The sequence below is a fragment of the Ochlerotatus camptorhynchus genome, unplaced genomic scaffold (genome assembly GCF_037179485.1).
Source record: "Ochlerotatus camptorhynchus isolate MF236.1 unplaced genomic scaffold, CSIRO-AGI_Acam_v1.1 ptg000213l, whole genome shotgun sequence".
Classification (NCBI taxonomy): Eukaryota; Metazoa; Arthropoda; class Insecta; order Diptera; family Culicidae; genus Ochlerotatus; species Ochlerotatus camptorhynchus.
Genome location: NW_027040703.1, coordinates 6358138 through 6374956, shown reverse-complemented (window position 1 = coordinate 6374956; position 16819 = coordinate 6358138). Strand labels below are relative to the sequence as shown.

Here is a 16819-nt window from a genome sequence, read left to right as displayed (position 1 = left end):
CGTCTGTGATTTCTATATGGGGGTACACTTTGTGAAAACCGAAAATGGAACATGTAACAAAATTATGAAAGATTTTGAACATTAATAACTCAGCTGCCCCTGGACCAATTTCAATAATTTCATCACTAATCGATCTGAAATATTTTTACGCATCAATAACAATGATGATTTTTAACAAGAAACTATTGAAAAAGTGGTGATGTCAATTTTATCACTGTTTCTTCATGAAATAAACGTTCTTCTCAAACCCAGTCGTCATAATCGAGTACCACTTGGTCATTCTGCTTCAACCTGAAAAGATATAAAAGAGCGCTGCTGTCTAGCCTCAACTCATTTTCGCTTCGGACAGCGTGGTGAGCAGGCAGCAGAAATATCACTAGCAGCAGTAAGAAGGTGGTGGCAGGATAGGCAGTCCACTCTTCTACCTAACAAGGAACAATGACTGGTCGTGGCAAAGAAGAAAAAGGTCTTGGTAAAGAAGGCGCCAAGCGTCATTGCAAGGTTCTTCGTGATAACCGCCATCCGTCGTCTAGTTCACCGTGGCGGTGTCAAACGTATCTCCGGTCTGATCTACGAGGTGTGATCAAGATGTTCCTGGAAAATGAGATCCATGATACTGTCACCTACACTGAACACGCCAAGCGTAAGCGTCCTTGGACATCATTTACGCTTTGAAGAGACAGAGACGCACTCTGTACGGTTTCGGAGGTTAAATATCACCAACTTTGGCTACAAAACAGCTCTTTTCAGGGATTACAGTAAAGAGTTGGAATTGAATTTATCTGTGCCGGTTTGTCCATATTCAGAAACACACACCCCCAACGACCACACAAAATGCTCTCCAGAGTTATAATCTTGTAACCAAACTTGCAAGTAGGAGTGCAAATGATTTTGATCAATTCTCTTCATAAACCTTCTCTTTTTAAAAAATTACTACAAATTTGGTACGCCTGCAATTCAAAAACGGAAAGAGTTAAGATAATAGATGATCGATCAATTAAAAGAACTAAATGCTCTTCACTTCCTGGTCAAACCAAGTGAAATATCTTGGATTAATACTTGACCAAAAATTAACTTTTAAAGATCACATTGTGGGCATTCAAGCCAAATGTAACAAATATATAAAATGTTTGTATCCTCTTATAAACAGGAAATCCAAACTTTGCCTGACGAATAAAATTTCTAATATTTAAACAAGTTTTTAGACCGGCCATGCTTTACGCTGTGCCAATATGGTCTTGTTGTTGCACTACCAGGAAAAAAGCACTTCAAAGGATTCAGAACAAAGTTCTGAAAATGATTTTGAAGTTGCCTCCCTGGTACAGTACTACCGAAGTACATAGAATTTCGAATGTTGAGACTTTAGAACAAATGTCCAACAAAATAATTAATAATTTCAGGCAAAAATCGTTGCAATCCTCAATTGCAACGATTAATTTCCTTTATACTTAGATAACATTTAGTTTTAGTTTTTAGTTTTAAGATTTCAATTGTTATACTGACATGCAGGTTTAAAAAAACCTGTTTAAAATACTGAATTGCCAAGGCAGGAACAATGTAAAAACACTAAGATATATAATCACGGAACACATTTCCATATAAACCAGCGCGGTGTCATCAATGTACCGCGTAGCAACACATCGGACCACGCAACCACTCCAGTTCATCGAACATCAAGCGTCAGCAGAAATTAGAATTATGCAGTGCTAGCAGAAGTAGGGCATAAGTATGGCCGCTGAGGCAAAATTCAAACAGTTCAGTTTTAGCATTAAGTGAAACAAGTGTAATCAAATGATTTAGTTCAATAAAAGTTTTTTTTTATAATTATTATGAGAACCGTCTCGTAATTGGCGCAGCCGTCCGGTCTTTGTTGAAAAGTGCGTGAAAAACAGTGCAAAAATACGGATTCGTAAATCCGAATTAAAGTAGGCCCGCGAGTAACACAGTGAGAAGTGAAAACATCCGATTTCATCCGAGTGGTGGTTGGAGTAGAGGCTTCGCCGCACGTTACCAGACAACAGAGGAACCCGCGACACACGACAGCAACCAAGGTGAGTACCTCTTTTGTGTTCTCATCGCACGACAAATTAAAATCGATTTGTACGTTATACCCGTTCTGAGAGAGAGGTGTACCGTAAAAATCAGTTCAACTTGTCGTAAGGAATAAGGCCGTTCTTAGAGAAGCTTTTTTCTAACCAGAATTAGCAAAGTTCTTAGAGAATTGCTATTTTGGAAGATTCAGACGAGTTCTAAGAGAACGTCTGATTCTAAATAATAAAACACCCCCTGAATGCCAAAATTCAAACGTGAGATTAGTGCTTTGAAAAGAGCAAGAAAACTATTCTCCAGATCAGAATCTTCTGATTCAGAAGAGAGCGATTCTTCCCACGAATCAGGAGAGCATTCTCACATACCAATTAAGTTTCCATTACCCTTAATTGAAAACCTCGAAACATCTTCAGAAATGGAGCAAATAACTCACCAGCTCGCTAGCATTATGCAGCAGCTAAAAGAGTTGAATGAAAATCAAAACCGTCAGCAGCGAGTGATCGACAACTTGCAAAACGTAGCACCTGCGGTAGCACCCGCAGAACAGCAAAATCATACTGGTGTGAATCTGGAGCACCTATATAAAATTTCAGACCCTATTAAATTCTTACCTGTATTTGAGGGTAATAGGAAACAGTTGTCAGCATGGCTGACAACAGCCGAAAATACCTTAAATTTGTTTAAGGATCGCGTTAATGATACCCTTTTCAATATGTACGTCACCGCGGTGACAAACAAAATTCAAGGCAAAGCGAAAGACATGATTTGCCTTGCTGGTAGCCCGCAAGACTTTAATGCCATAAAAGAAATTCTGACGAATGCACTCGGGGACAGACAAGAGCTGTCCACGTACAAATGTCAACTTTGGCAGAACCATATGAGTGACGGAATGTCTGTCCAAAAATATTACCAAAGGACGAAAGACCTAGTCCAAAACATAAAAAAAACGCTGGCAAAGCAAAAAGAAATTTACAAGAATAGCTGGCAAGCTATTAATGAGTTTATCGATGAAGATTGCTTAGCTGCATTTATCGCCGGCTTAAGAGAACCATATTTTGGGAACGCTCAGGCCGCGCGGCCAAACGACATCGAAGATGCCTACGCATTCCTCTGCAAATTCAAATCCAAAGAGCTAACCGCAGCATGTATGTCTGATAAATTGCCTTTAAGATAACTCAGCTACCAAAATAAACAAAAATTTAAAAACCAAAATCAACAGAATTCAACATTCTCAGAAAAGACTTTTAAAAGGAATTCTGAAAATTCCGAAAAACCAGAATTTAAATCTTCAACAACACCTATGGAAATCGATCCCTCAATCAGAAGTCGATTGACACTCAATAAAAAACTCATAAATAACCAAGAATTGGACTCTGAACATGATTCAGAATCAGAAAACGAATCAGAACAAGAGGTTGCAGTAAATTTTCAAATGAAAATCAATACACAAAACTAAACATGGATTTTCTCCCTTATCTTGAAGTGAAACACCCAAAAACAAACAAAATTATCAAACTTTTGATCGACTCAAGCGCAAATAAAAATATTATTTCCCCAGGTTTACTCACTCGTCCAAAACCCATAAGTACTTCTATCACAAATGTTTCTGGAAATCATACAATTGAAAATAAGGGAAAACTAAAAAAATTTAAGCACCTCCCTCCATTATCATTTTATGAATTTAAATTTCATAAATTTTTTGACGGTATATGAGGCGCAGAAACACTTGCAAGATTTAAGTCAAAACTTAATTTTGAAGCCGAAACACTACTATTAAACAGAGAAAACATTAAATTTGTAAAATTCTTCCCTTCTAAAACACCTGAATACCATCACACAGTAACTTTGAAAACATTAAATAATGGTGACTGGTTTGTCCCCGAATTTCAAAATTTGAATAGCAACTCCTTTGTGAAACCGGGTTTATACAGAGCAGAGAATTTTAAAACTACTATTAACATTTTAAGTACTGAACAGAAACCACCAGAATTTTCGAGTCTCCAACTCACAATAAATAATTTCGAGACAATTGACCCTATCCCCATGGAATCAACACATAAATTGAATTACGAGGAAGGATCAATTAAAAGAACTAAATGCTCTTCACTTCCTGGTCAAACCAAGTGAAATATCTTGGATTAATACTTGACCAAAAATTAACTTTTAAAGATCACATTGTGGGCATTCAAGCCAAATGTAACAAATATATAAAATGTTTGTATCCTCTTATAAACAGGAAATCCAAACTTTGCCTGACGAATAAAATTTCTAATATTTAAACAAGTTTTTAGACCGGCCATGCTTTACGCTGTGCCAATATGGTCTTGTTGTTGCACTACCAGGAAAAAAGCACTTCAAAGGATTCAGAACAAAGTTCTGAAAATGATTTTGAAGTTGCCTCCCTGGTACAGTACTACCGAAGTACATAGAATTTCGAATGTTGAGACTTTAGAACAAATGTCCAACAAAATAATTAATAATTTCAGGCAAAAATCGTTGCAATCCTCAATTGCAACGATTAATTTCCTTTATACTTAGATAACATTTAGTTTTAGTTTTTAGTTTTAAGATTTCAATTGTTATACTGACATGCAGGTTTAAAAAAACCTGTTTAAAATACTGAATTGCCAAGGCAGGAACAATGTAAAAACACTAAGATATATAATCACGGAACACATTTCCATATAAACCAGCGCGGTGTCATCAATGTACCGCGTAGCAACACATCGGACCACGCAACCACTCCAGTTCATCGAACATCAAGCGTCAGCAGAAATTAGAATTATGCAGTGCTAGCAGAAGTAGGGCATAAGTATGGCCGCTGAGGCAAAATTCAAACAGTTCAGTTTTAGCATTAAGTGAAACAAGTGTAATCAAATGATTTAGTTCAATAAAAGTTTTTTTTTATAATTATTATGAGAACCGTCTCGTAATTGGCGCAGCCGTCCGGTCTTTGTTGAAAAGTGCGTGAAAAACAGTGCAAAAATACGGATTCGTAAATCCGAATTAAAGTAGGCCCGCGAGTAACACAGTGAGAAGTGAAAACATCCGATTTCATCCGAGTGGTGGTTGGAGTAGAGGCTTCGCCGCACGTTACCAGACAACAGAGGAACCCGCGACACACGACAGCAACCAAGGTGAGTACCTCTTTTGTGTTCTCATCGCACGACAAATTAAAATCGATTTGTACGTTATACCCGTTCTGAGAGAGAGGTGTACCGTAAAAATCAGTTCAACTTGTCGTAAGGAATAAGGCCGTTCTTAGAGAAGCTTTTTTCTAACCAGAATTAGCAAAGTTCTTAGAGAATTGCTATTTTGGAAGATTCAGACGAGTTCTAAGAGAACGTCTGATTCTAAATAATAAAACACCCCCTGAATGCCAAAATTCAAACGTGAGATTAGTGCTTTGAAAAGAGCAAGAAAACTATTCTCCAGATCAGAATCTTCTGATTCAGAAGAGAGCGATTCTTCCCACGAATCAGGAGAGCATTCTCACATACCAATTAAGTTTCCATTACCCTTAATTGAAAACCTCGAAACATCTTCAGAAATGGAGCAAATAACTCACCAGCTCGCTAGCATTATGCAGCAGCTAAAAGAGTTGAATGAAAATCAAAACCGTCAGCAGCGAGTGATCGACAACTTGCAAAACGTAGCACCTGCGGTAGCACCCGCAGAACAGCAAAATCATACTGGTGTGAATCTGGAGCACCTATATAAAATTTCAGACCCTATTAAATTCTTACCTGTATTTGAGGGTAATAGGAAACAGTTGTCAGCATGGCTGACAACAGCCGAAAATACCTTAAATTTGTTTAAGGATCGCGTTAATGATACCCTTTTCAATATGTACGTCACCGCGGTGACAAACAAAATTCAAGGCAAAGCGAAAGACATGATTTGCCTTGCTGGTAGCCCGCAAGACTTTAATGCCATAAAAGAAATTCTGACGAATGCACTCGGGGACAGACAAGAGCTGTCCACGTACAAATGTCAACTTTGGCAGAACCATATGAGTGACGGAATGTCTGTCCAAAAATATTACCAAAGGACGAAAGACCTAGTCCAAAACATAAAAAAAACGCTGGCAAAGCAAAAAGAAATTTACAAGAATAGCTGGCAAGCTATTAATGAGTTTATCGATGAAGATTGCTTAGCTGCATTTATCGCCGGCTTAAGAGAACCATATTTTGGGAACGCTCAGGCCGCGCGGCCAAACGACATCGAAGATGCCTACGCATTCCTCTGCAAATTCAAATCCAAAGAGCTAACCGCAGCATGTATGTCTGATAAATTGCCTTTAAGATAACTCAGCTACCAAAATAAACAAAAATTTAAAAACCAAAATCAACAGAATTCAACATTCTCAGAAAAGACTTTTAAAAGGAATTCTGAAAATTCCGAAAAACCAGAATTTAAATCTTCAACAACACCTATGGAAATCGATCCCTCAATCAGAAGTCGATTGACACTCAATAAAAAACTCATAAATAACCAAGAATTGGACTCTGAACATGATTCAGAATCAGAAAACGAATCAGAACAAGAGGTTGCAGTAAATTTTCAAATGAAAATCAATACACAAAACTAAACATGGATTTTCTCCCTTATCTTGAAGTGAAACACCCAAAAACAAACAAAATTATCAAACTTTTGATCGACTCAAGCGCAAATAAAAATATTATTTCCCCAGGTTTACTCACTCGTCCAAAACCCATAAGTACTTCTATCACAAATGTTTCTGGAAATCATACAATTGAAAATAAGGGAAAACTAAAAAAATTTAAGCACCTCCCTCCATTATCATTTTATGAATTTAAATTTCATAAATTTTTTGACGGTATATGAGGCGCAGAAACACTTGCAAGATTTAAGTCAAAACTTAATTTTGAAGCCGAAACACTACTATTAAACAGAGAAAACATTAAATTTGTAAAATTCTTCCCTTCTAAAACACCTGAATACCATCACACAGTAACTTTGAAAACATTAAATAATGGTGACTGGTTTGTCCCCGAATTTCAAAATTTGAATAGCAACTCCTTTGTGAAACCGGGTTTATACAGAGCAGAGAATTTTAAAACTACTATTAACATTTTAAGTACTGAACAGAAACCACCAGAATTTTCGAGTCTCCAACTCACAATAAATAATTTCGAGACAATTGACCCTATCCCCATGGAATCAACACATAAATTGAATTACGAGGAAATAGGCGAACTCATCAGGACTGATCATCTACCTTCATTAGAAAAATCAAAACTTATTGATCTGATTTTAAAAAACAAACAAGTTTTATTGCGCAAAGGAGAAAAATTATCTTCGACCACTGCTATAAAACATAAAATTATAACCGACAATGATGCTCCGGTTTACACCAAAAGTTATCGTTATCCACACCATTTTAGAAAGGACGTTGAAGAACAGATCCGAGAAATGTTAGATAACGGTATAATTTCCCATTCTACTAGCCCATACTCCTCGCCGATATGGGTAGTACCAAAAAAGCCAGATGCCTCTGGTAAACGTAAAATACGTGTTGTTATCGACTACAGGAAACTGAACGAAAAGACGGTAGACGATAAATACCCAATGCCACAAATAGAAGACATCCTCGATCACCTTGGAAAGTCTGTTTATTTCACTACGCTGGACCTTAAATCTGGATTCCACCAGATCCAAAACACAGGGAAAAGACAGCATTCTCCACTGATAAGGGCCATTTGGAATTCACACGAATGCCCTTTGGTCTGAAAAATGCCCCCGCCACCTTTCAGAGGGCAATGAACAATATACTTGGGGATTACATAGGCACAATTTGCTATGTATATCTTGACGATAGTGTTATCGTTGGACGAAACTTGAATGAACACTTAAAAAATCTAGCTCTTATTTTGACGAGACTTTCAGAATTTAACTTAAAAATTCAATTAGACAAGTGTGAATTTTTAAGAAAGGAAGCTGAATTCCTTGGTCATATTATCTCTGAAAATGGCGTAAAGCCAAACCTCGAGAAAATAGAAAAAAAAAATTAAATTGGCCGATTCCAAAAACGGAAAAAGAGATAAAACAGTTTCTTGGATTAGCTACTACCGTCGTTTCATTAAAGATTTTTCAAAAATTACTAGATATATGACGAAGTATTTAAAAAAGGATACTACCTTAAACCTTCAAGATCCACAATACATAAATGCATTTAATTCATTAAAAAACATCATTTCAACCGATCAGGTACTAGCATACCCACAATTTGACAAACCGTTCATTTTAACAACGGCCCAACAAACAATTCAAAGTCACAAATAAGCATACACATTGAATAAATGCTGTATAACAGTGTACAATGCTAAATAAAACAGGATGTCGAATTATGTGCTGAAAAAAGATCATTGAGATCGGTAGATGCGCCTTTATTCCGCCGTTTGCTCTGATTTGATTAATTTCCTTATTAAAAGCTTTATAAACGTTGACTGTCTTCCTTATTCAGAACCAAAAGTTAGATCTAATAACAAACTGAATAAGTGTAATTTGCACATACATTGTCGCTTTAATTCGACTGTTTTCAATTGATTGAATAAAATGCTTTATTAAACGTCTTATAAATGTTTTCTGGCTCCATTATTAGATTTCATTGCATTGCTTTACAATATTGCTGTATAAAGGTGAATACACTCAGCAAAATAGCTCTTATACCACCCAACAAACAATTCAGAGTCACAAATAAGCATATATATTGAATAAATGCTGTATAACAGTGTACAATGCTGAATAAAAAGAGTTGTCGAATTATGTGCTGAAAAAGCTCATTGAGATCGATAGATGCACATTTATTCAACTGTTTGTTCTGATCTGATTAATTTACTTATTAAAAGCTGTAAAAGTGTTAAATGTCTTCCCAATTCAACGCCAGAAGTTTGATCTAATAACAAACTGAATAAGTGTAATTTGTACATACATTGACACTTTAATTCGACTGTTTTCAATTGATATAATAACATGCTTTATTAGACGTCTAATAAATGTTCTCCAGCTCCTTTATTAGATTTCATTGCATTACTTTACTATATTGCTGAATAAAGGTAAATACAGTCAGCATAATAGCTATTATACCACTATGCGTCCATGTTGTAATCACATGATTTGTAAATGCTTTATAAACGACGTATTAGATTCATTATTCGACAACAGTGATTCAATCTAACAACAAGGCGAAATCAGTAGAGTAGTGGTTACCGTTTCCGCTTTCCAATTAGAAGGTCGTGAGTTCAATCCCAAGCTTAACCTTTTTTTTATTTGTGTTCTACATCTAATTAATTTAAATAGTAATCATCGATCACATGACTCACGATAATGAATGCATTTATTTAGTTCAAAAAATAACCTTCCTTGGGATTGGAGTGGTGAAGAGGTAACATTGGTCTCATGTTAAACAACGATGAATGAATTAATCATTCCCACAGGGCCTTGAAGGAGCTAGAGTTGCGATCGGGAGTGCTGATAGGTATTTACTTTCATGCAAGCTTTTATTGATTATTGAGTTGCCCATATGATGAATTCTAGGATAGCTCAGATGACAAGGCAAGCGGCTGGTGATCGGAAGGTACATGGTTCGAATCCCATACAACGACATGTATAAGTATTTATAAATTTTCTAATATCTGTGTGATGCGAGCAACGTCAGAAATAATGGATACAATTACACTTAAGAAACACACCCTTCCCTGTCTGTCTCCCCGTCCCCTCTTATTTTCGGGTTAATTTTCCCACAGTTGAATAATCGTTTAATAAATGTATAATAATGTCTAATTAAACGTTACTTCACATGAGAATCAAGCGTATACAGAGCATCACTGTTTAAAAAGGAAGCAGTGATGTGTAATAAACGCTGAATAATCAAAAATTTTATCGTATGAACTCTGTTACAACTCATATAAGTCGAATAAAAGCTTCTCGACATACCTTATACAACACCAAAGTAGTTCAATGTTGTGGTTGAATAAATTCTCCAGATTTGTGTTAACAAAGCCGGAACAGAAGTTGTTATTAAAAATAGATCAAGTACTATTAAGCATGCAGTTGAATAAAATGGCTAAGAAGTCGTTTCTTCAATAGACGATTGTTTGTTGGGGGATGCGTCAGACCACGCATTGGGTGCAGTGCTTTCGCAAATGCAAAAAGGTATTGAAAGGCCTATAGCATTCGCGTCAAGAACACTGACAGACACAGAGTCCCGTTATGCTACCAATGAAAAAGAAGCATTAGCCATAAAATGGGCTGTAAACAAATTTATAGCTTACCTCTATGGTGCCAAATTCACCCTCGTAACCGATCATAAACCATTGACATTTATCAAGACATCTGACAAAAACCCCAAAATTCTTAGATGGAGATTGGACCTTGAAAATTATGACTATGACGTAAAGTATAAGGAAGGACGAGCTAATGTAGTAGCCGATGCCTTAAGTCGACGTCCTTTGGAGATTAACAATAACGAAACAAAGATCGAAAGTAACACAAATTCTTCCACTGCAGGCAAAGAAGACGTTGCGGTTGAAGCGCTTACCGAGCGCCCAGTCGAGGCTAATTTAAACGAAATTTATACGCAGAATCTTCCATTTTAGGTACCAATCTATCTATAGAAGATGAACCATCCGACGATAACGATACAATTCTCTCTGGAGAAGATTCTAATGATTTTTATATCCATTTTGTAGATAAACCAATAAACTACTACAAGAATCAGCTAATATTTCGGACATCAGAGCTTACCACAGTTATCCAGGAAACGCTATTTGGAAACCATAAGAGGACAATCGTAACACAACCCAACTTCACGACGCAGGACATAACACAATTTTTGAAACTATATCATAATGGTAAGCAAACGGCTATTTTAGCGTCCGAACCTATCATGCTTCTTATTCAAGAATCATTCAAACAACACTTCGACATGAAAGTCATTTTGTTTTTGCAAGTAACCTTGTCGAAGACGTGCAGAACGAGGAAAGACAAAATCGTTTAATAGTAAATGAACACGAGAGAGCCCACAGAGGCATTGCAGAAGTAATGCCTCAGTTAAAACGTTCTTATTACTTTCCAAAAATGCATAAATTCGTTAATATGTACATCAATTCCTGTTAGATTTGTAACAAGCATAAATACGAGCGCAAGCCGTATAATATTAAAATCTCCCCGCGTCCTATCACTGACAAGCCCATGGAACGCGTACACATGGACATTTTTTTTATTTGATTTATTTAACGTCGGTCTCTGTTCCGCAATCTAGTGCCAATCACCGACGGACATCGATTGCCATCCATTGACGGCAATCGAATGTGCAGGAAGGCAGCTTCCACACCTGCGTAGGATATCGCACCCATTCAACATACACGGGACCAACGGCTTTACTTCCCTTCCGAAGGAAGACGTGACCAGAGATTTTTATGCCTCAGAAAAATCCCACCGACCTCGGCTGGGATTGAACCCAGACCCATCGGGGTGTTAGAAAGCAGTCACGCTTACCACTACACCACCGGCGCCGGCTGCATGGACATTTTTATAATGGACAATTGTAATTTTCTATCTCTCATTGATTCTTTCTCGAAGCATGTACAACTATTTTATATGAAAACTAAAAACCTCATTGATGTTCAAAACGCCTTAACTAAGTATTTCGTTTCATTTGGCATACCAAAACTGATAATAACAGACCATGAAACTACATTCCAGTCCATTCAATCCAGGAACTTTATTTCACAAGCAGGATCGTCTTTAGCCTATGCATCGTCGTCTGAGTCAAATGGCCAGATAGAAAGGACACATTCAACTATAATTGAAATATTTAACAGTAACAAACACAAATTTGAAAATATGGGAACAAAATCGACAGTAAAATTATCTGTAGCCTTATATAATAATTCAGTTCATTCTGCAACTTCCTTCACCCCAAACGAGATAGTCTTTAACAATAACAATAATGTGAATCCAATCGGCATAGTCAATAATGCCGAAAAAGATTTTCGAGAAGCTAGGATAAACATGTATAAGTCACAAAACAAACAAAGGAAACAAAATACGAATAAGGAAGCCCCCCCCCCCCCCCACAATCGAAGAAAATCAGGAAGTCTTTGTAATCCCTAATATCAGATCAAAAAGACAACCTAGGGCAAATGAAACTAAGGCACACGATATTACCCATAAAACATTAAAAAACGAACGAAACATTAAAAGACATAAAAACAAAACTAAAAGGCTGAAGAAAACGTCCTAACTTTAGAAATTGTCCAAATTACAGAACACTGGAATACACCTATGCAGCTACCTTATCATCATTGTCTTGGCTGTTATAGTAACGACAGAATCAAAAATGGATATACGGAACCTTCATCAGGACCCAATACTTTTAGTACAACACAAGGAATGCAAAATTCAAACAGGCTTGATAAAAATTGTCCATCCAATAAATATTACCGTCATTGAAACAAATGTAAATCTAATTAACAAAATAGCTAGGAAATTAGACGATAATTTACCAATTTCCCAGTTGGTCATACGAAAGAGTAGGGAACTGCATAGTAACCTTCTGCAGATAAAACCAGCGGAACGGAAAAGGAAAAGGCGCTGGGATGCCCTAGGATCAGCTTGGAAGGGGCTGGCCGGAAGCCCTGATGCAGATGACCTCCGCATCATTAATAGAACAACAAACGATCTTATCCAAGAGAATAACCGACAAATTCAAGTTAACCAAATGATTTCAAATAGAATTGCCGATATCAGCAATACAGTCAATAAACTTATTGCTCAGCAGAACTTGGAAAACAAAATCTTGCTCGAGGAATATGAAGCTATCAAATTACTGCTGTATATGGACACCCTTAATAGCATCATCACGGAAATCCAGGACACAATACTTAGAACGCGTATTTCTCTACCCAACAATAAACTACTTACTTTAAAGGAAATTTTACATATTGAGTCACTATTGCATGAGCAAGGAATCAAGACACGATACCCAGAACAAGCATTGGACTACGTGAACTCGAAAATCGCAACACAAAACGATTTACTACTATACATTCTGGAGATACCAGAACTACAGAAATCTCAATCAGAAGTCATCCAAATCTTTCCGCTAATCGTCGACGATACCATCATTACCAACCTACCAACATTTGTAGTTAAATCAAATCATGACATCTTTACCACTTCACACCCAGAAGAATATATTCAACGGACAACATATGCAATTATTGGAGGATAATTGCACACACTCAATGATTACGGGAATCATAAGCCATTGCAATGCAATGCAGGAAATTAACACGTTTACTAGTCTGATTTCGGACAACAGCATTCTTATCAATAACGCCAAAAGTTTATACATGCATTCAAGCTGTGGACCACACAACAGGATCCTTTCAGGAAATTTTTTGATAAAATTTTTCAATTGCAGTATAACAATAAACGACCAGATTTTCACATCACAAGAAGAATCTGGTAGCACCAAGGAACTGCAAGGCGCATTTCCCAGTTTAATAATCAACCGAACTATAGTAGAACATCATGACATTCCAACGCTCAGCATCTTTACCAAGGAGAACCGACATCAATTGGAATTTATCAACCTTAAGCAATACAATCATCAAAATTGGATTTTCGGCATGCTAGGAATGTCAACAGTCGCTATAACAGGAGTAATTATCTATGTGTGTTTTCGGAAACGAAAGTTCACCATCAAGATTCAACAATCAAAGTCAAGGAACAAAAGGCAGAATTCATCAGAAGTCACATCCGACAACAAGCACAACAAGGACGAGGACGTCCTTTCTTCACCCCCCGGAGGAATCACGGAACACATTTCCATATAAACCAGCGGTGTCATCAATGTACCGCGTAGCAACACATCGGACCACGCAACCACTCCAGTTCATCGAACATCAAGCGTCAGCAAAAATTAGAATTATGCAGTGCTAGCAGAAGTAGGACATAAGTATGACCGCTGAGGCAAAATTCAAACATTTCAGTTTTAGCATTAAGTGAGACAAGTCTAATCAAATGATTTAGTTCAATAAAAGTTTTTTTATGATTATTATGAGAACCGTCTCGTAATTATATATCATAACAATTAAGGCTGGTAAGTTACTGTTGTAACTGGAGCACCTAGGTTAAAATTAAATGTAATTTATTTTGAATTTGGAACAAATAGAGCTAAAAAAAATGCTCTTCACATTTGTTCTGTCCACTAGCAGTCCTACGTCAAGCTTCTGTTCGTGTCCCTAGGCACAGACCCTTCTACTTTTTTCCGAACAATACAATAAATTGATTAACGTCAGATTCTCATCTCACGGCAGTATGGTGGAACACCAATGGGGGGATCTATGTGATATTCTCTTTTTACAATTTCATACGCAGATACATGTTAATAAATATGTCATCATTCGAAATGAAACCACTCGACTATGCATTGCTGAAATATTGTTTTCTGTATTTTTGTTTTCTAATATCTTTTTTGTTAATTTCTTTTCATCTTTCTCTGTTAAATCATACATGTTTTTTTTTGCATGTCTTATTTCGTTTTCCATTTCTGCATTGTTTTGTAACCATTTTTTTTTGTTTGTGTTGTATTACATTATTTCATCTTTTGTTTTCATTGTTTCTTTTTACATTCAAAAATATACAATCCTTGCAATTACGCACACCCAGTTCAAAGTGGTTACTACATCGGTACAAACTGATCTGCCTCTAATAGATTTGTTTTGTGTTCTGTTATTAATTACAATTTGCCGTTTTGTTCTGCCTTTCTACACAGGTTTGTTTACAATGTTCTTACAAATGTGGCTCTACGCGTGAGTGTGTGAGTGTAAATGCATTTGGTTGGTTATTCTGTCCATAGTACAATTATGCCCTTGACCTTCTTTTCCCATCATTTTGCAGGTTGAATTTAGTTATATGTAAGTGTATAGTAACTACAAATGTGTATCAAATTCATCAAATAGTTTGCTTGCATTGCCTACGCACGCACACACACACCCGTTTGTACAGATTTCCCACTCCCGTCAGTGTGTCTGTGCCGGGAGCTTAGTGTTTAGGATCAGATCGCTACAGAATTAAGGTAAACATCGCTTGATTTTCGCTTTGTCGTATAAAAAGTTTTCACCGATCGATGCTTGGTTTGATAACTGAGGGTGTTTTTTTTTTTTTGTTGCTCATATGTACAAGTAGGATCGTAAACTAGTATGAAATTCGTTGGCTACCTTTGACGCTCAGTCAATGCTGCTGTGTGAGTGCGGTTTCAGTATAAAAAGCTGATGCTGACAGATGTGCAAAATGACAACTATACATGTAGGGATATAAATGGTTCTGGTTTCCTGGGGCTCTTGGCTTTTCTACTCTAATCGTTAGAAAAACTAGAACGACACGCATCCGATAAAAAGATGGTAGGCGAAAAGTTACGTGTTACACCCTGTGTGCTTAAGTTTGTTTGCTTGTATGAGTGAGTGTGAGATTGGGAGAGTTCAATACTCCATCAAAGGTATGTGAGAACAGCGAAACATCGTAAAGGTTGTGGTGAGAGAAAAGAATTGTTTTTTTTTAAACGATTGTTCAGTGACAGCTGACAGTTGTTGTTGTTGTGGTTGTACAAACATGAAGAAAATGGTTGCCAAGTGTACACACGCTTTTTTGAAAGCACCCAATAATGAGTAGTTTTACCCATTTTGAAGAAAAGCGGCTTAACTCATTAGTGGGCAAAACATGAACACATTTAATGAGTCTCTCATTGAATGGGTAAACATTTTACCCATTAATGAGTTAAGCCACTTTTCTTCAAAATGGGTGCAATTTTACTCATTAATTGGTAATTTCAAGCTAACAAGCATTTGGGTAACGTTTTCTACAGAGAAGTTAAAAAATCAGTGTTGCCAGCGGTCTGTGCATGGTCCCGGTGTAGTTGGGAAAATAAACAACAACAACAACATTATGGTTTCCTGCCGTCTGATCGAACTTGCATCCAACAGGTAAAATGGGGTTCTTCTTAAAACACTTATCTGATTTGCTGTAGCGTTTATCTCTAAGTAACTGGATTACAAACATTATTCGATTCTGATGGTATGTAAGATTTTTGTTTTGCCTAACTTGCTGCTTGCTGAAGTTTTGGTTTTGGATTTGGTAAGTCTTGTGTGGGTGTTAGTGTAGTTTGTGTTTGGTATTTGCATTTAAATATAATTCTAAAGTTGCAGTTTACGTTAAAATTAATCAGACTTTCCTGTTGTGTTTTTTTTTATCTTGTTTCCATATTCTTCTTAGCATCGATTATTTCGTTTCGGATTCCTTCTTCATTAGCGGGAAATCTATCTGTTTCGTAAATTATAAATTTGATTTCTTGCGTTTGTTTTTTGTTTACTTGTAATTTTCATTTTATTAAAAAGGGCTTTCCTCTACATCATGTCTGTGTATTACAGGTTGTTTCCAAGTTACATTATTATTCGATGGGATGAGACTCTTCGCTTACTGTCTGCCGCAGTTTCTATTTTTTACTCACAGTTCGCTACACAATAAGTTGGACCAGTGAAGTTCTTCTCTTAATAATATCATATTCTGGTTTAAATACAAAAAATACGCTAAACACTACCAAGGTTGTTCATTAGTTACAGATTTATTCTTTGCATTATAAAAGCTTTTATTCCCATTATTTTTTTTTACCGCTTATACCGTATAATTTGTGTTATTCTTCTTTGTATATAAACTCTATCTGTATTGGTTGAAACGGCGA

At 36.6% G+C, this 16819-nt stretch overlaps 2 protein-coding genes across 2 annotated transcripts in view; one reads left to right on the top strand and one right to left on the bottom strand.

Moving 5' to 3' along the window:
- The window catches only part of Hipk (Homeodomain interacting protein kinase), a 479478-nt gene that overhangs the window by 157450 nt on the left and 305209 nt on the right, over window positions 1-16819 (bottom strand). The gene's annotated exons all lie outside the window — the stretch shown is intronic.
- On the top strand, window positions 2927-3505 carry LOC135703485 (uncharacterized). The gene is made up of 2 exons (XM_065224731.1): window positions 2927-3210; window positions 3301-3505. The coding sequence occupies exons 1-2, from the start codon at window positions 2927-2929 to the stop codon at window positions 3503-3505; spliced, it is 489 nt and encodes a 162-aa protein (XP_065080803.1).

Excerpts from the sequence above, each read along its gene's own strand:
- LOC135703485 (XM_065224731.1), top strand. The coding sequence starts at position 2,927 with ATGAGTGACGGAATGTCTGTCCAAAAATATTACCAAAGGACGAAAGAC. Across the intron at positions 3,211-3,300 it reads GCATGTATGTCTGATAAATT|GAATTCTGAAAATTCCGAAA; the intron begins GCCTTTAAGATA and ends GACTTTTAAAAG.